Here is a 19,971-nt window from a genome sequence, read left to right as displayed (position 1 = left end):
CAAATTTACAAGGGCTTTTCTCAGAACTTGGTTGATTTCTATTGCATTCATCTGTATGTTTAAGTTTATGCTTGTTGGCCACTTTAAAGTAAACATAGTTCAATGCCCTCAGAAACAGTTTTCTTCAACCCACTAATTCCCTGGAAAAATGCTTTATCTGCTGAACGCTGAACTTCTGGATATTTTTGTGTGTGTCTAATTATTTTTTTTTTTATCAGTTTGTTTTACTCTTTTTTTTTTTTTTCTAATTCGGTGCTTATAAATGTTGGGAGCAGAATTCTCCTTGGAACAAGACAGAATCATAAAAGACTTCAGGAATCTCATCACAAGCTAAACAGTACAAATTGCACATTCTTCATGGAAGTATTAGCTTTTGGTGCGTGCCTGGATCCAAGTATAATAGATTATCCCAAAGTGGGAAAGAATGAACAGAACAAAATTAGCAGAACTGGGAGCTCAGATCATTTGATGGGGCAATATGATCTCTGTACTTTCAGGGTACTGAATGCTAAAGCCTCTGGAAACAGTATGTAAAATTATATTACAGTAAGCAAGTAAGCATGTGTAGGCCTGGGAGAAGGAAAAGAGACTGGAAAATACCTTTCTAGAGGAAAATAAGCACAGAACATCAGTGACTGAGCTTGTAGGAAACAGCCTACTATTCGGGAACAATTTCTTACTCTGAGCATAGAAATATGCAATGCAAAATTTATGATAGAGAAAATACAAATAAAATACTTTTTCAATGGTTGTGCAGGGGACAATTGGTATGGGAGAGCAATTCCTCACTCAGGCAGAAGTATAAAGCTGCCCTGTGACCAGGATGGATTTCCTGAGGCTGCCCTTCTCAATGAAATCATGTTGGAACTTATCCTTTGTGCCACTGTCTGATGGGTTTGGTCTAATGGTGCTGGGAAGTAGCCCAGGAACACTGGACGGTTAATAGAAGTTCAATGGTGATTGCGAACATACATTGGCAAAACCACCCTGTACTTTCCAAGTGCCTTCTTTGGGTCCTCAGGAATGGGACTGAAGTATTCGTGGGTACCAAACTGCTTAAGCTAAACACACTCTAGAAGATCAAGTCTCTGAATACAAATCAAATAATATGGAGTATCGCAGTAGATAAATACCTTGGCTGAACGGGCCTCGTGTCTTCAGTCATTCCCACCTCTCCCCAGTAACCTACTCACTACATACACCAGCCCAAAACGCATGATCCCACATGGGAGTCATCAGTGTTCGAGGGCATCTGGGATTTTTTTCAAGTCTTATGCCATGTTTTCTTCCGCAAGAAAATAAGATAGCGTTAAACTGTTCTATACTCTTTTTTTTTTTTCCTAGCTATATAAGTATATTCGCAATACTTTATATTTTTAAAACTCATTTCCTCCTTTCTTAATTCCTTAAGATAAGGGAATCTCCCCTATGTAAACTTTCTACCAGAATACTGACTACCTTTAAAGCATAAAGATTTAGAAGGTAATATTTCACTTTTTTTTTTCTAATATATATAGGTTTTAAAGTGCTTTTAGCTGCACTTTAGCATTTAGATTAAGAGATAAAACAGATGAAAGGACACAACCTTCTGTCATGGGGCAGAATGGCATTTGGGAGGTGAGACAGTTTAAAATACCTTTTTAATCTTCGTTTGTCTTCATCAGGATGACTGTATTTCTTTACTGCACCCCATAAGGTACTCTATCTTTACTCAAGACATTTTCTCCCTCAAACACTAAAAATTCTGGAGTATGGGACTTCGAGTGCGCGTGCAATCCTACAATAATATTATGCCAAATCAAACTGTAGTTAAAGCCAAACTGAATATCAATTTTAGATGCATTGAGGTGTCAAACTCCGGATGTGTTTTGAGAAATCTGATTTTCGACTTAAAACTTTTCTCGCAAAAAACTGTGTCCCCTGAAAGCTGTGCACCCATCCATCCTCTTGGGGCCTAATGGTCATTTCTGAAGCCTTGCTCAAGGACCCAGCCCAACCCAAGCAAAAGCCCTCCCCTCAGGACAAGAGCCCCACACTTTGGGGTTTTTGTCCCCGTTCTCATTTAACATGATTTGTTCACTGGGGCTCAGAGCAATGAAACCCAGTAAATAATACATTGGCCAAACAGAGAAGATAACAAAAGGAAATAGTTAAGGTACTATAATAATTTTAGCTATTCTTTTTTCAGGTCACTATAATCTGCCCAAAGATAACTAATTGTTCAAAGTAAACATTCCACTCCAACCACAAAAGGAATCCATTACACAAACATATAATTCACAGTCATTTTTAGTGGGTTGTAAACAGTTTGGAATGAGCATAAAATGGGACAAAAATCAAAGTGAGCATTTAGAAATGAAAAAGTGTTTGCTACAAAAGGTCAGTCCCTTTACTTGGCAAACTATGTAGAAAAGCCTGGGAAAATGTTGAACACACAAGCAGTAAGGGAATTTTAAAGCCAACAACCTCCCTGTTTCTTTAAACAGACATCGGAACCTATAACTGGATCCTGTCAAACAAACGACAGCAAAAAAACATAACAGCTGCTAAGAAGTAAAGTTGAAAGATAAAGTTTTCTAAGCTAAGAACCTCCTCAGAAGTGGACTAAAGGTCTTCCTTAAATCTTTAAGCAAGGTTATGGATCCCAGGGTGGCTTTTAGGCATTGAATCAAATATGTAATTTTGTGTATCATTCCTGTCAGAGCATCCTGTGCTCCAAGAAAAGCAACAGAAAACAATGTCTGCAATGTACAGCTTAGAACAAAAACTGTACCTGTAATCATGAGATTTGCTGCCTGCAGTGTCATTTTTAAGGCATTTACGCTGATTTGAGAGCGCTAACGTGGATTTGGGAATAGAGGGAGAAAATGAAGGACATTTCAAAAGAGAGATGAAAGTTCAATCATATTTCCCTGGAGCATTAGTACTGTATTTCTTTACAAAATCAGAAGTACACTGGATACCCCCAGTAGTTTTAGGATACTGACTGCTTGGGGTGTTCATTTACTCTGTCATTAGACACACAGACAGATGATCATCCCTGGAAAAGAGTTTCATATCAGGCTACTTTCACACGATAAAACTTTACTGTGAGAAGTACTGGATGGCATTTTGTTTAGGTACAATGCAGACCGATATTTTTATTTTTTGTATGCGTTCTACTCATGCCTTTCACTTACTTTAAAAAATGCAAAAAACAGCCAGGACATTTAAAGGGTCACGAATAACAAAATAAACAAGAGACTCGAGAAATGACTGGAAATCATATCTGGCCTGGAAACACCAGAAGTCTTGCAATGGACCCCACCCTTGGCAGGAGCACATGGCACATGGACTCTGTGCAGGGAGGACCATCGCAGGCTCAGCTCTGTGGGCTTGATGCTTCCCACCAGACACCTCCTGGGGACAAGGCCAAGCATGGATTGAAAAGAGCAGGTCAACAGATCAGAACAGGTCAGGGTCCATCCAAGGTAGGTGTTGGCGGCAAACTACCAGAACACCCACCCAAAAATCCCACGTGGATACACTGTTCTTTGAAAAAAGTTCTCTTCAGGCCCCTGAGAAAGGACAAAGTGAAATGATAGAAATCTTTGAGAAGCTACTGTATTTCTTTAACCTGACCAGTGCATGGTTCAAAATTACTCCTTTTCCAGATCACACGATATACTCAGTTGATTTTTTTATCAAGGACACTGCATTCAATGCCAAGGGTCCAACACTCTTCGACAAAATGCTTTTGACTGCAGTGGCACAGATCTGTACATTTAACTACTTGGGGCACGAATTTCATCAAAATTTGTGAACGCATAAATTAAGAATGAGGAAAAAAAAACAAAGCTTTCTCAACCCCTTAAAAAAAAAAAAAAAGTGATAATTAACTTTCAAGTGTCCAAAAAATTGGTACATTTTTAATTGCTGTCTGTCTTAAACTCCACTACCAGCTCTGCAAGATGGCTGACTGAATGGATAAAGACCCTCTGCTTTCCAGTTTTATTTCAATAACCACAAAAAGAGGCTGAAAAAAGTGGAATTCACTCTTGAACAAATGAATTCTTGTTGGACAGATAAGTATGCATTATGGAGTGAGAAATTTTAGACTAGACCCTATAAAGCACCTCTGTCCTGAAGTGGTGAATGAGCAAACAATAGCCTAGGGGCCAAACAACCAAAATCTGATCTAAGTTGCAGAAAAAGATCAGAATAATTCCTCTGATTTCAATGTAGATATTCACTTAAAAATAGTGTAACTAAACAGGAAATCTTGCCAACAGTTAATGACACCCTTTACATTTTTAATCTGTGGTGGGAGAATATTAGTACAGTTGGTTATTGTATGTAACCTCATCCACACAGAAACATGTACTAATTAATATGGCTTATTCAGATCTTACTTTCTGTGCACAGTGATAATGTTTAAAAAAATCACACACACACACACACAAGAAAATCAATAGATAAATAATAATAAAAACTCTGAGCTCATAAATAAGAACACAACCGTACAGCAAAGTATGAATATTTTGTAAGCGACATTTAGGGTTAGTCTCCTAAGACCTTTTTTCCCAGTAATCCTACATATTAAATGAAACACACTAGTAACATTTTTGGTACAGTTACATTATGTAGATGATATATTTTCTAAATAGGAAAAAAGCAACTTCAGGGAAAAAAAAAAAAGCTTTCTTACAACAGCCAATATGCCAGCTGTACTGAGTATTTAGGCCATCTTACTAAGACTATGAAAGTAAACATACAGTTTTCATTAAATGTGCCTTTCCCATAATTGGTACATAAGTATTTCCCATGACTCTGCAGTTGAGTATCTTGGCTGGAGGCATATCTGGCCATTAAGAGGAGGACTTCAGATCTGTTGAGTCTCAGCCATGCCGGGAGACTTGGCACCTCCACATACTGCTTCCTAATACCAACCCCAGTATAAAATGTCATCAGAAGCTTGCATAAACATTGGACTTAACTTCACATAAATTACTGCTGTCCTGAGATAGTTTATGCCAGAACTTAGTAAAAACAACACTTTGAGTAAATAGAATGTGAGTAAATGCAAGCATCTTAATCCAAGAAAATGATAATATAAAAAACTGTATATCAAATATAAACTCATAAATACAGTGATAAAATTAAATTTTTTATCTCGTGCCATATGATTAGCTTTTACATACATACACAGTAGACTGAATTGTGCATGTAAAAGGGATAGAGTTCCTCTGTGTTACAGTAAGTTTGAAGGAAACACATGTACAATAGTATAATACTCCAAAGGATGAATTCTTCTCTGATACTTTCATTTTCTTCTGTGCATATTTCATACAGACAGTAAACATCTAACGAGGTTTCTTGGATTTTTCTATTACAGTTCAGCAGTGCAGAGACCTTTGGCCTTACTTCTCCTGGAGTAGTGATCAGAGACCACAAATCATCTTTAAAATATCTAGTGCATCTTTTGGAGAGCTAAGATCAGAACCAAGCAGTCAATCAGACATGTTCTACATGGTGTGGCATTTTTATCATGTAATCTCTGCCTTTCCTGTTCAAGTTCTGAATTTCTCCTTACAATTCCTCCGCTATTAATAGCCCTTCATACATTTCATATATCCCTGTTCTTTGTCTCTCTCCTTTCATCCATCCTCCAGCCTTCCTCCAAGAAACCAATGCTACTATCTCCCCCTACTGAACGGTCTCCAGCTGGTTAGTCTCTGACTTCCTGCCAATCATTCTGGGAATAGTAATATCCCAGTGCTCCCTTTGATGTATAATTAAAGCATGAATTTCCCAGAGTTTGAAACTCCAGGGTAGTTTTATTGCACCTTTCACTATAAAATCAGGTAACAATGATGGAATTAAAATAGCTTTTTCCTTTGTGGTTAAGGGTCTAAATGTCTTTTTATTTGTCATAGGTTCTCTTGTTCTGAGACTCCAGTATATGGCAGTGACAATGGGTTCACCCAGTCTTATTCTGAAAATAAATTTTCTATCTTTTGCAAGATATATGTTTCCCCAGATCCCTGGAACAAGTTGTAAACTTGTAACAGATGGTGATGAAGCCTCACATTTTTATACAATACATTTTAAGATTCTGCATCTACCGCATGTACCTTCCAAAGAAAATGACCTTCAGTGAGAGAAGATACAGTCAAAAGGAAGGAAGAAAGGCAATGGTGTTAAGCACATCCTTTTCTACTGTGAAAATCTCTCTTATTAAACTAATCAAAACTTTAAATGAGGACGAATACTCATTCCTTTATCCTTACAGAATTATTACTTTTTAAAGTAACAATAAAAACTAGGCACTTGCAAACATTAAAAAAAAAATAAAATTTGGTAGTCACACTGGAATAACATTAATTTTCATTGAATACAATTCAGAACTTACTAAAACATATTGACATTATGTTCACCAGAGATTTCAAAAAGAAAGTTGCTGACATTTTATCAATTTTTAACATTTGCTTACCTGGACAAAGACTAAAATAACAACATGTCAAGCAAGATATAAGGAATAATCAGCATGAATGGGTTTTATTAATGTCTTATTGCACAATGAAAATGAAGATATAGAGTGAGATATAGTGCAATCCATAACTATATTATGGAACAAACTACCTGACTACTCTGGTCATTTGAGAAGAGTTACAAGGTTAAACTTCTTGTACTAACAGAGAAACAAAAGATAGTGTTAAATACTAAGGTACTCACCTCTTCTTTCAACAGCTTTTATACACTGTCTCACAAACTGGGGGACCGTAGAATTCTCATGTTCACATACCAAGTGCAAATGGGAGCCAAAAATTTGATCTACATTTTGAGGGAGAAAAAAAAAAGCACAGAAAAATACATTAAAACATAATATTAGCAGTAGGATTTTTCTCTTTTCTGAGCTTGTATATCAATTAAAAACTCAAGTATGGAAGGAGGGCAGACAAAGCTAGAGAGAAATCCTCTCTGAGTCCTAACGCTCATTAGCTTTAGCCCCAGTAACAAACCTCTCGATGTTTTCTCGCAGTAACACTCATATACATCCACTGGGCTGAAGCTAAAATTTTCGTTTATACCATGATCTTCTTAATGCTTGCGGGCTGTGGTGTCTGGAATTTGTTTGGATATGTCATAAAGGATTGAAGTCTCTTTTTGAAACAAAGCTCCATAATCTTCTTGAACCCAAAATCCCGCCTAATATTAACCAATGATCCAAACTTGACACTCAAGCCTCTTCCATGCATGTGGACTTTCATCACAGACCACTCTATGGGTGCAAGGGCTTCATCAACTTGTGTCATTAGGACTCTGAATATAATTTCATCTAACCTTTACAGGAGGTTTTGATTATCAAATTACCTGTTTGAAAAATGGAAGATACTAAATGTCTTTTGATAAGGATGGTATAGGTTACACCAAGTTTAACTGGTGATTTGTGTTATTTTTTCGACAAATAAGCATTCAGCCCAATAATGCTATGTTTTAGCTGTTATCATGTGAAAGTTCCAATTAACTCAGAGTGGTCATCCTAAAACATACCCGTATCATCATGTTAAACTCTTCAGATAACTAATTAGCTTCCTCCACCTCATTTCCACTCTATATGTTTGAGAAATTATGAAAAGAGCCATCAGTAATAGGGATATTGTCAGCTAGAATCAAAATGAATCAAACGGATGAACAAAACTGTTCAATAGGAGCCAGTTAAATGCTCAAACAATAGGCCTGTACCACAATCATTTATCCAAAAAGACAGTCTCCATATAGCATTTCAACAGCATACATTTTGAAAATTGGCACAGAGGCTTTCAAAAATGTTTGTAAAGACAGCTGAGGGGAGATAGCACAAGGTTGGGCTCTGTAGGGCAAAGCCACCAAGCACACCCACCCTCAGAGCAGCAGGACTGCCTGAAGTCCTCAAGTTCCCGTGGCACCAGGACACTTTCTCCATAGACAGTCCCACCATCTTTCACCATAATCACTTTGGTTCTTCCTCAAAGAAGCACAACTTTTTTTACGCTACCAGACCAAGTTCTGTTTGTTCATTTTCTGTTTTGGAATGGCACTAGCCTCGCCTTCCTATCATTAACCAATGCTGTTTCTTACTGAGCTTAGACGTGGGCAGCTTGACTGCCTTTGCTTTCCAAAAACCACAGACTAATGAACAACCAGGGAAACAAGATAGGGAAGGCTTTGCAGGAGTTCACCAGAGAAGCTTATCCAGCGTACCAACGAGGATGGCATATGCACCAAATATACCTCTCAGTGCATGTGGTCTGCGTTTTGGTAGAGCACATCAAAGCCTGAATTTAAGTTAGCTATAGTTTTGGCTGCAGAAGAAATGGAGGACTGGGTTCACAGAACTACACTGAAGAAGTTTGTGTGCATGTGCGGCTTTAAGCATCAGCGAACAGGCTGTTACATGTTTTGGGGTTATGTTTCTGACAAAGCACAGTCTGGTTACATATTCTTCATAAAACATTTATAGCTGCCTTCAGTGGTAATTGCATATACAGAGATTTATGATTAAAAAGTACTAGCACTTCCTCTTTTGACATCGTAATTGTTTTTTTTTTAAGAATTTTAGCAAAGACCTGTCAAATTCTTTGCATAAGACGGAATCTTCTCCCATGTAAATTATGTTAAAAAGAAGTGAAAAACAAAGACATTTGTAAACAATTTCAGGAATAAAACAGGCAAGGAGCTACACTGTGTTTAAATGGGAAGTATGTGAAGAGCTGAATGGAATTGAACGCAAAGACGTTCAGCAACATCTCCATTATAACCGCTTCATAATCGCTTGGAGGATTTTGCAGTTAGCCTTTCATTCTTTAGTATGAATGCAGAACACTTGCTGTTCCTGGGAGGAAATTTTGATAAGTCTGGAAACGGATTCGCAGTTCTCACCTAGTCCATCTCCCCTTTTCTGGATGTGCAATCTGTACCTTCCCCAGTAAATGATTTAATCCCATTCTATGTACCTTTCAATATACACATATAGTCACACCTTATAGTTTTGAAGTACTTGACCTAATAAGCCATCCAAATATTCTGAATTCTGGGTGCTCCTGAACCACAGGCTCCTGTGGCTGTACCTAGCCAATGGATTTTTGCTGGATCTGTTTCTGTACATAAACATGGGAATTGCAGGAGTTACAACCACCGTGTTTACACTCTTAGAGGTCATAGGGATGGCTGAGAAAAAATCACTTTATATTTGTTTGTTATATTTTATCTGAATGGCAAGTTACTAATTTTTGTACGCTAGATTGATGTGTAAGTAAGATATAAATATTTGTTTCTTATTCTTTTTATAAGCTTGTGCATTCAAATCTAGTTTGAGGAGAAACTATCCAGAACATTTTTTCAAAGAATAGGAACTGCTCCCAAAGGAATAAAGGAAGCAAAAAAGCCCTTGTTTGATTTATTTGTGATAAGGCCCTTCAAAACTTCATTTTTTATGACTTGAAAAAAAAAAGATGTACACAACACTCCTAACCTCCTGTTATGACAGTTTATGTTTCCTATCCAGCTTATTTAACTCAAATGCCTGGGAAATAGACACAATTACCACCTTATGGAATGCTACTTAACTTTAAATGCTCCCCTCTGAATAGAAATCCACTTTATCTTCTCAGAGTTATTCCAGTTTCTCAGGAATTATTTCCTCTATAGGCTCCTGAAATGCTCTTGTTTCATCATTTAAAAATTTAAACTAACAATTGTTCAGAAATATCTTTTATTAGAACAAAGGCAATTCCCATACAGTGGATTCTGTTCACAAGAGCTTGTACAAAGGAGCTGCATACTATGCCCATATACAGCTTTAATCATTCACTCTTTCAGCTGTTATCAATTTAAAACCAATGAAACTCCCACACTGAGTCCATTTGAGCAGTCAATTTTAATATCTTGGGGCATCTGTAGTTATTCTGAATTGGCTGCAAAAGCAGAACTAACAAGTTAAGCTCTAACCATAAGTCTACATCAGGCTGGTAAACCATACATCAAACGCAGACAGTTAGTCAATACTGTAGTATGAAAAAACAACAAGCATTTTTAAGAAGAGCAATATATTCACAATAAGTTTGGTGGTATGGTTTACATTACACATCCCTGGTATCTGTGCACTGAACCTTCTACTCAGGATGGTAGGGCGTGTGACAGCGTTGCACACAGATATGAAATGAGACACCAGAAGAGGAGGGAATGGACATTCACAAGTTGTATAATATAAAATGAAGATTACAGCTGCAATGAATTGTTTGTTCTGGGGGAGCTTCAAGATCTCCTGAGCCTGACAGAGTTGCTGTTTTTGAGCAGCTTTCACAGGCTGCAGCAAAGCCACTAATCCTGAACTGCAGAATCCCAGCCTAGGAGAGACAATACTTCTGGAAAAGAAACAATTAAAACAAAATCACAAAAGCCACATCCTCACTGAGAATGTCATTGTTTAACTGTTTGACTGTTTTTGGTGTACATGGTTGAGATGTGGCCACACTGGGAAGGAACTCATGTTTCTGTATTTTCAATGGGGGAAAAAAAAAAAAAATAGAATGGGTAGAGAATTGTTAACATCCCAAATTCTCGGACTCAAATTCTCACAAATTCTGACACAACAGAAGGTATAATGGTATCATGCTTATGGTTTTAAAAACATGAAGTATATCTATGTAATATAGCTAATTTCCTTTCAGGAGGAAATACTTGCAAAGTGAAATCCACTACATCTGGATTTGAACTGCTGGACTACCAGAGCTTTGTATTGATATCTGTGTGGTTTGCTTTCTTTGTACCTTCTTGAAGGTTGGGAAGGAAGAGGGGAAAAGAGAAGGAAAAGAGAAAAAAAAAAAAAAAAAAAAGAAGTATGAGCAGAGAGGGAGACAGGACAGCAAGCACCACAGCAATTAATTTTTTGGAAGAAGAATGGAGGTGGTCGAAAGGATTACATTCTGATAGGTGACTTCTGGCTGCTCCAAGAGTAGAGCCAGAATACCAAGTCAGACATTAAAATCATGCTCTTCACCGACTGGGGCTCCAAGTAACACCACAATGCTTACACAATAAGTGGGCCAGGTTCTCAGCTGACTGAAGTCAGCAAGGTTGTCAACGGAGCTCCCCTGATTTATGCTAGCTGGGATTCTTGCCAGTCCTTTTAACAGGGAGATTTACTATATACCGTTGATCTGTGGTGGTCATCAATTAAATAAAAATTACATTTGTGAACAGTTACTATTAAGTGGCATATGAGCTACAAGATTTGTTTTACTTTCTCAGAAAAAAAAGGGAAAATAGAGAGTACTGTAGACACTCGTCTCTTTTAAGAAATTATGGTGTATTATTGGAGACAAGAGTTCATTTAAATTCAAAGAGTGTAAGGCTGCTGTACCTCTTCTTAAAGCAGGTCTCAAAAATGAGATGCTTTTAAATTATGAGAATGATTTCTGATCATTATGTCATGATTAGAGTAGTGTCAATGGAAATATCGCTTTGCCCAGTGTTCGGCCATCCAGTGGGTTTGGAAAAAGATTAAAAAGTCCATGTAGTGGTCAAAGAGAGAAATATCCTTATGGCACACCCACTGCCTCTGCAAATCAAAGGAAATATTTCCTAACTTTTCCTAAGTTATTATGGGCACCAAATCAGTTGCTAGGTTTTTTTATAACCCAGAAGAATTACAGAATGCATCAAAAAGGAAATCTTAATCTCCGCATTTGGACTTCCCATGAGCATTGCATTCACTACGTTGAATTACTCCAAGGTCCAATGAGACATATGAGGCAATTATGACGTTTTCCCTTGTCTGGAAATGAAATAACTGGTGATCTTTGTGGTGCTATCTGCACAACCACCAACATGTGCTCAGCCTTGTCCTATAGGCTATCAAGCCACATCACAGCTAGTTCCTTTCACCAGCAATTGAATGGCTTTTAGATTCATCTTGAAAGATTTGTAACCATTCCAATTTTCATGCTTTGTTCTTTAACTTACAAAATAAGTTCTATAAACCTCCTTCTTTATCTACACTTGGAAAAAATAAGTCAACAACAACAGCAACAAAACCCTAGGTGAGTTTCTCGCCAGCTGTATTGTCCTCATTTCCCACAGCATCATTTATAAGTTGTTATTAATGTTTTCATTTAATTATCTATTTATCATTTACGGAAAGTGTGTTTTGTGATAGTCTATTGCCAGTACAACTACCATAGCTTTAAAGTCACCGTTTCATAGAAGCTTTTTCTTTTTTTTCCCGGACTAAAGAGGCTCAGAAATCAGGAAGTTAGCCGGCCAATATCAAGTTGAAGGTTGGCAATTCATTTGGGTTAATATTAAATCATGACAATGCTCAAACATAAAGATCAAAGTTCAATTATGGACTATAAAGAAGTTCTAAAAGAGAAGATTTATATATTATTTTTCTAGCATATTAGTGCAGATTCTGTAAATTCTGAGAATATTTCAATCCCAAGGAACTGAGAACCCCTGACCTAGCAAATAAATTTGAACACAGCTATTCTTGAAATAACATCGTTAAAATGGCAGGCATGGAACACGCCTCTCATTATTTCAAGCTTTGGGTGCATGTAGATGCGCACAAAGATAGAGTGCATATAGGCTCCTTACACCGTACACAAAAATACTGCATTACACATTGCCTCAAAAATTATTCAGAATTCTTCCATACCAAATAAATTTTGTGTGAGCATGAACTGTGAGGCCTGGCAATCTTCATTAGAGCACTCACTGGAGCATGAAAAGCCCCATGTACCAGCCCATTGCAACAAATGGAGCCAATGTGCTCTTCACATATGGGCTTCTCATAGGCAAAAGAGTAGCATAACAACCAAACAACTAACATTTACACATTGCTCACATTCCCTTACTTGATTATCATCCACCTATTTCTTATTCTACCCATCCGCTAAACACCCACTTTATTCACTACAGATCTTTGCTACATCTTACACGAACAAAGTTTTTTTAAGAGTTAAATGACAATCACATAATTCCTAGATTTTCTGATAATAGTGTTGGCAGAACAAAGTACCCCAGGAGATCAAACTGCTATTTAATTTTGAAGCCTGTATTCCCAAATTTGGTTAACGCGGAGAAATGTGTCGAGTCTTCTGGCCAAGTGTGTACACATCAGTGACTAACAGCTCGCAGAACTGTGTTTAAGTGAACTTACCACCTTAAAATGTATTTACTCATGACTATAATTTACGTGTTAAATTTATTGGAGTTTTGGTTCCAACGTGACATACAATGTAAAAAATCAATATAGATTTGAGAGCTTTATAGTGCCCTTGGCAAATATGAATAGCACTTGATGAAAAGTGAAGGTTTTCACATCACCTACAGTGCCACTGCTTTAGAGTAATTAACACCACACGCTTCATAGATATTTATATCAATTCTTCGCTAGCACACAGAACAGCCCTTTGTCAGAAATTTGGTACCGAGATGTCCTGCAAGGCTTTAGACACACTTTTATTATGAGTCCCTATTTTAAGGGATTTGCAATTCTGACAGAAGCATTTCCCTACGGGATAAAAGTTAGTATGAGTGTTCTCAGAGCTGGAGGAATTTTTTCCTGTAAAAACTGGTTAACGGTTTTTCCCCTAAGAAACAAGCAAACAGTTTTGAGAGGTATCTGCAGCCATTTCATTCACCTTTAGAAAAAAATAAATAGATGGATCTTGCCAAATTTTGTATTACAATCTTTTAATTTTTCATTTGCTGGTTGCATTTTGTGATTTAAAAATATTCTAATGTGAATCTAAACATTAACATTTTAAAGTAGTCTACGTACAAACACTGCAACTGCATTTTCATAACATTTTAACAGATTAAGGGATAAACTCTGGTGAAGACAATGGAGGAACCTTATCGAATGTGCATTTCACATAGACTTACTGTAGAGTGGAATTAAGCTGCGCTAACGAATCCTGCCTCATTTGCATGGCCAAAACCTAATCCTAATGAAACTGCATGGTATATAACTAACATGTTTTCTTTATGGTAACATTAGTTCAGTAATAAAACCGTGCCAAGTACCAATTCTGAGTTACTGTGCCCCAAATCATACATCTTGGCTTTCCATAGAAGATTATCTCAGGTAGAACCAAGCTATGTTTATGAATCAAGAGCTTAACACAAGTGTAACCAAATCAAATGCATCTGGCTTTCCTAGAGAGATATATTAGAGGATGGATTTGAGTTATGCTAATGAATCTGGATTTGTTAGCAGGGATCACATCTGATCCCTATGTAACACCACAGGAGATTCATCAGCCTCACTTTATTAATCTAAAAAAAAAAAAAAAAAAAGACACACTTAAATTAAAAGACTATAGATTTCTACTCTATTACTGTAATAACGGAAACAAACTAATGGGATGCAATCAAATCCCACCCACCCTCCCAGCCTTAACCCACAGAGTACTTCAAAGAGGCAATACCCTCTGATGTAGTGAAGTCAGACAGTACAACTGTTTAAGGACAGATCGTGAAAGCTGGGCACACTCACACCCATGTGTTTGTATCTATGGCATTTTTAAAGCATCTGTAGAAGTTAGAAGCAGAAGCCCACTGTTAAGGCACATAATGGTTTTAGACACTGAAGACTTTCTCAGAGGAAGAAACATCTTGCTGAACATTTTTTCACATACCTAATACGTACAAAGTTAACTCATAACGTCCCCTCTTTCTCTTCAGACAAAGGGCCCAGCTGGAGTTTAACTCTTGGGCTTTATGAGCTTGTGCTGGCTGGGGTCAGTCTCTTGGCTCAGGACAGACCAGTTTCACACACACCAGAAACACCCCTTGCCATTTTTGACACACCACTGGAAAACTCACACTCCAGAGACTGACAAGGGCTGCTGGCAAAATGCCTTTTTCTTGTCAATTTGCATGTGCAGTTGTGGGTTTCACACATAATAATTTGGGAGTGCGTAAATTTCTAAAGCATTATTCCAGACAATATTTGAAAACATGCCTTTGCTTGATTATTAGTGGTCAGCATGCTACTGCCTTCAAGTTAACTACCAGCTTCTTAGGAGAATACTTTGTGGATAATCTCGCAAAGACTTTTTATCCAAGCAACCATTTTTTAAGGATACGTGAAAGTGACGTCTGACCAACTTCATAAGAAAGGGAAGCAGGAAAAGATCTCTGATTCAAAGCATTTATTATTCACTGGCACAAATTTTAAGTTGTTAAAAATGTATTTTGTTGGCAAGTTAGAAAAATAATGGGAAGAGAGCAGGAAGCATCCCAGCCGAGCCTAGAAAACAAATTAGCCAGCACAGCATCTGAAGTTCCTACTGCTTATTCTAAATAGCAAGCTATATCAGCATGCTTTTCCTAAAAAGAAATGGGGCTGTACATCACACTGATTTGCATGGTGCATGGTGACTGACTACGTTAGGTGAACGGGCTTCTACCAAAAGCAAAGGAAAGAAGAAAAATTTAAGTATTCAAATAGCACAGATATATGTAACCATATGCTGATTTTTTCATTACAGTTCAGCAGTGTACACTTTCTGAGAAACATCAACAAAACCATTTGTCTGATGCACCTACGCCTTTAGCTGAGAGTGAAAGAAGCAAATTCATTTGTAAATTTTTACTTTTAACTCCAAAAATTATAAAAGAGAACACACCTTTAATCAGTCCTTTTTCCTGCAATGTTTTCAAGGATGGTCTTCGGGAGATAAACTTCTTTAGCCTGCTTTTAACTCGGTTTCTGTCATTTGAGTCAGAAGCACTGTAGTTCAGTCTGAAAACTAAAGGAAAACAAAAGAAAAAGCTCCAGTGAAATTTTATTTATAAAGTATTAATAAAAACAGTTTGCTCAAATATTCTTGGAAAGCAATGGCCAAAACCACCCTAGCAAAGTCATGCGGTAGGTCAGCAGTGTAGCTGGTTGGACAGAACAGTGCATCTGAGTAATACATTTCTGAATAAACATGATGAGTTCACTCTGCTGGTTAGTCACAGAGCTGTATTTTTTATTGCCTATAAGTATTTGGATGGCTACCAGTTTACTCATGAAATGCTCAGGAATTCCACAAGTTTCACATGGATGATTTTTCAACTAAAAGCCCGGACTCAAAGTGTGCTATGCACTATTAGCTCCACACTGCTTGCTAAGAGAAAGGATGGATGGTTACACCACTAGCGAAGGACTGAGTTCTCTTGCCAAGATGGATTAAGCGTTATATATATATTTAATGCAGTTACAGAAAACATGGCTGCATGCCACGAAATGTGTGCAAGATGCATTAATTTATGGAAAGAAAAGTATTCCCGTCCTAATGATTATATTTTATTATATTTAGGCATTTACCAAACTGAGAAACATTTTGAGCTCAATTTATTCCTGCTCTGTGTCAAAAAGACATAGAACCCAGCTGCAGAAAATCCCCTGGAGGAAGTTTCAAAGGCATAAATTTAACTTCTTCTCTGCTGAGGTGCTTACAGGGCACCATCATAGCTATGAAAATAGGCAGTATTAGCAGCAAGAAGAAATTCTGCTCGTGGCTGGATGCTCCAGAAGAAACAGAGAAGCCATGGGAAGATATTCTCCAAAGGTTTCCCTAGGCAAACAGATTTTTAGAAATTTCTGACAAGCCACCTGAGACTCAGAACCCTTGTCTAGCCCTTATCATGGGCTCTGTTACCTGAGACAGAAATACATAGACAAACAAACAAATAAATAAATGGATACATTAAAAACCCACCAAAGCAGAGATTCTCCACAAGCTGATCTTGCAGGAGCTGATCCATTTTCCCTTTCTGTAGAACTTCCAAGAAGCCCAGGTGAGCCTCATGAGGTTCAACAAATCCAAATGCAAGATCTTGCACCTGGGTCGAGGCAACCCTCATTACCAAGACAAGCCGGGGTACGAAAGCATTGAATGCAGCCCTGCTGAAAAAGACCTGGTGGGGTACTGCTGGAACAGAAGCTGGACATGAGCCAGAAATGTGCTCTCACAGCCCAGAAATCCAACCATATCCTGGGCTGCATCAAAGGCAGTGTGGCCAGCAGGGCGAGGGAGGGGATCCTGCACCTCTGCTCTGTGCTGGTGAGGCCTCATCTGGAGTAGTGTGTCCAGATGTGGAGTCCTTGGTACAGGAAAGACATGGACCTGTTGGAGTGTGCCCAGAGGAGGGCCACAAAAATGATCCAAAGGTTGGAACTCCTTTCCTGCAAGGACAGGCTGAGAGCTGGGCCTGTTCAGCCAGGAGAAGAGAAGGCTGAGAGGTGACCTGAGAGTGGCCTGTCAGCATCTAAAGGGAGCTACAGGAAAGAAGGGGACAGACTCTTTAGCAGGGTCTGTGGTGACAGAACAAGGGAAAATGGATTTAGGCTTAAAGGGGGCAGATTTAGGTTGTATGTAAGGAAAAAGTCTTTTATGATGAGGGTGCTGAGGCAATGGAACAGGTTGCCCAGAGATGTGGTTGATGCCCCATCCCTGGAGACTTTCAAGGTGAGGCTGGATCAGGCCGTGAGCAACCTGATGGAGCCGTGCATGTCCCTGTTCATTGCAGGGGAGCTGGATTAGATGACCTTTAAAGGTTCCTTCCAACTCTAAGAATTCTACGATTCTAAGTACCGCAGATAACATCTCCTGCCCAGAGCAGATCTCTTCTACAATGCAGCGATCTTCATATGGAGGATTCAGGGGAGAGATTTGCAGAAAGCAAACCATAATCAAAATTATTGGGCCATTTTATAGTAAGAAGTTTTGCACAGGGTATAAACAGAACCAGAATGTTAAAAGGTGCACAAGTCTAAAACAATGGCAAGCTAAAATAACTGGTTAAGCAACGATAATAACCCTGGAATATTGTGGTTTACATTACAAATCTGATTTTAACAGCCAAACTTATAAAATGGTTTACGCTTTGCTGTTGTCAAGGGAGAAAAACTTGCCAAATTGTTCATTTTAAGTAAATAGAACACAGCCAATTAAGGAAAGCAATATTTAAACACATGCCTATGATGATCAGAGCATAGTTTGCTTCTGATTTCACTACTGATTTTAACAGAAGAGTGCTCCATTTTCCCACAGCACTAAAATGACCCCACACATACTTCCACAAACTAGTAATCGCACAGGACAAATAAAAGGACACTTTACTGGAAAATACACAGCTTGGTACAATAATCCATCACTTATGAAAAATAGAATTCACATTTTTTTAATGGAGCATTCTTGGAGCAATGTATCATAGAATATAAAGATTAGCATTCAACTGATGGCTGGTGCTTTTTTAACATTATAGTTGAGGACTTTTTGTTCAAAATTGAGCAATCCTTGGCAGGGACAAGCTAAAATTCCAAGTCACTTGGCCGTGCTATAAAAAGAACAACAAATGGATGTTTCTAATTCTGCATCTTAATGGTACTTTGAAACAGTGAAGTGAATTGTACTTAGTTTTGGGACTCTCTTGTTGCTTCGGGTCATTCTGTCCACAGCAATTCATACGTAGATTTGGTTTTTCCTGACTAACAGTGTGAAGCTTACCAATTGCAAATGATGCAGGAGTGAAAATAGCTCCGGAGTGACTTCAGATGCCTGCCACATTTCCCATTCTGCAGGATTCTGAAAAGCTTTATGCCCACCTTAAGTACATTCTTAGCTCTAAATGTACACAAAATTTATTAAAATATTTTAACTGAAGTGAATATGGTAATTCTACAAACAGTAAGATAGGGCAAGCTAGGATTTGATAACAGGGTAAAGATCCCTTTGCTTAGAAAGATGCATTAACACAGCCAGAATTTTCATACCTTAAACAGCAATTATGGTGTTAAAACTACATCTAGAGGTAGGAATAATTATTGTCATGGATGTTTTGTATTTTATAGGTTGTGTGCTATAGCACATAGCTAAAAAGAGCAGCAAAGCCAATTTTGATGAATTTCTCATTTTATTCTATTAAGCATGACTCACCAGAGGGAAACTCCATATCTCCCAGAAATTCAAGGGTTTAGATAGCATGTTCCAAAACCAAGCTTAGCCAGAAATATTCTTGTTAGGATCTCATTTAGAAATAACCCTTCTCTGGCCAAACCATTCTTCTCACAATATCATTAAAATTACTTTGCTATTATATTTGGAAGTACAAAGACGACCAAATGCTACTTTCAAGAGAGAAAAAAAATCAGTTAGAAAACTGAAAAGCCACAATAAATATATATATAGTTTGTAGTAGGTTCCTTTTAAAATTTCATGTTGTGGATTTGGGCAGAAGACTCCTCCATGGAAGAAAGCTGATTAGCTTCAGGCAGTGTAAAAAAGTGGAAAGCAGTTCAGCACAGTTTTTGAAGAAAAACAGGACACTTAAGGTTCTTAGTGTAAATAATAGGAAATAAATCTGATGCTTGTTCTCAAATCCCAGGCATAAATTGCACAGGTGTGCCATTTGATTCTTCGCACTAAATAAACTGATATCCTCCGTTTCTGAAGCTACTCGCACTGACAGATCCACACAAGGGCCTCAAAACCAACACAGAACAGAAGCATAATTCCCCTACCTTCACACAGACTCTTAAGTATTTTTGCATCTTGCTAATAATGTTCGAGGGAGATAAAAAAACTATATGAGATAGGACATTTTTACAGTAGACATAGGGGGAAACCCAATGGTAAGTACAATATAATGCTAAATTTCTTATGCTGGAAGTGGGTGCAGGATACTACAACCCAGAAGCAAAAACATACCTGGACCACACACAGGCTTGGAGTTACATAAGCTCGCATTTGGTTTGGAATAAACTGGGTCCCCTCAGATATATATTAAAAAAAAAAAAAAAAATTGTTGGTCACTATATTAGGTATTTATTTATTCCGCAGGTATTAAGAGATAAGAAAGAAAGAAAGAAAGAAAGAAAGAAAGAAAGAAAGAAAGAAAGAAAGAAAGAAAGAAAGAAAGAAAGAAAGAAAGAAAGAAAGAAAGAAAGAA

The 19,971-nt window shown here is 37.8% G+C and overlaps 1 protein-coding gene across 3 annotated transcripts in view; it reads right to left on the bottom strand.

Annotated features, from left to right (window-relative positions):
* The window catches only part of ARHGAP15 (Rho GTPase activating protein 15), a 317,669-nt gene that overhangs the window by 116,920 nt on the left and 180,778 nt on the right, over positions 1-19,971 (bottom strand). For all 3 annotated transcript variants that reach the window (XM_021399416.1, XM_021399417.1, XM_021399415.1), the window contains exons 9-10: positions 15,660-15,782; positions 6,715-6,813 (exon numbers count right to left, since the gene is read on the bottom strand). In XM_021399416.1, coding sequence (XP_021255091.1) covers positions 6,715-6,813; positions 15,660-15,782 — 222 coding nt within the window. The remainder of the gene's footprint in view (positions 1-6,714; positions 6,814-15,659; positions 15,783-19,971) is intronic.

This window comes from Numida meleagris, chromosome 5, assembly GCF_002078875.1.
Source record: "Numida meleagris isolate 19003 breed g44 Domestic line chromosome 5, NumMel1.0, whole genome shotgun sequence".
NCBI classification, from domain to species: Eukaryota; Metazoa; Chordata; class Aves; order Galliformes; family Numididae; genus Numida; species Numida meleagris.
This window is presented reverse-complemented; position numbering and strand designations above follow the sequence as displayed.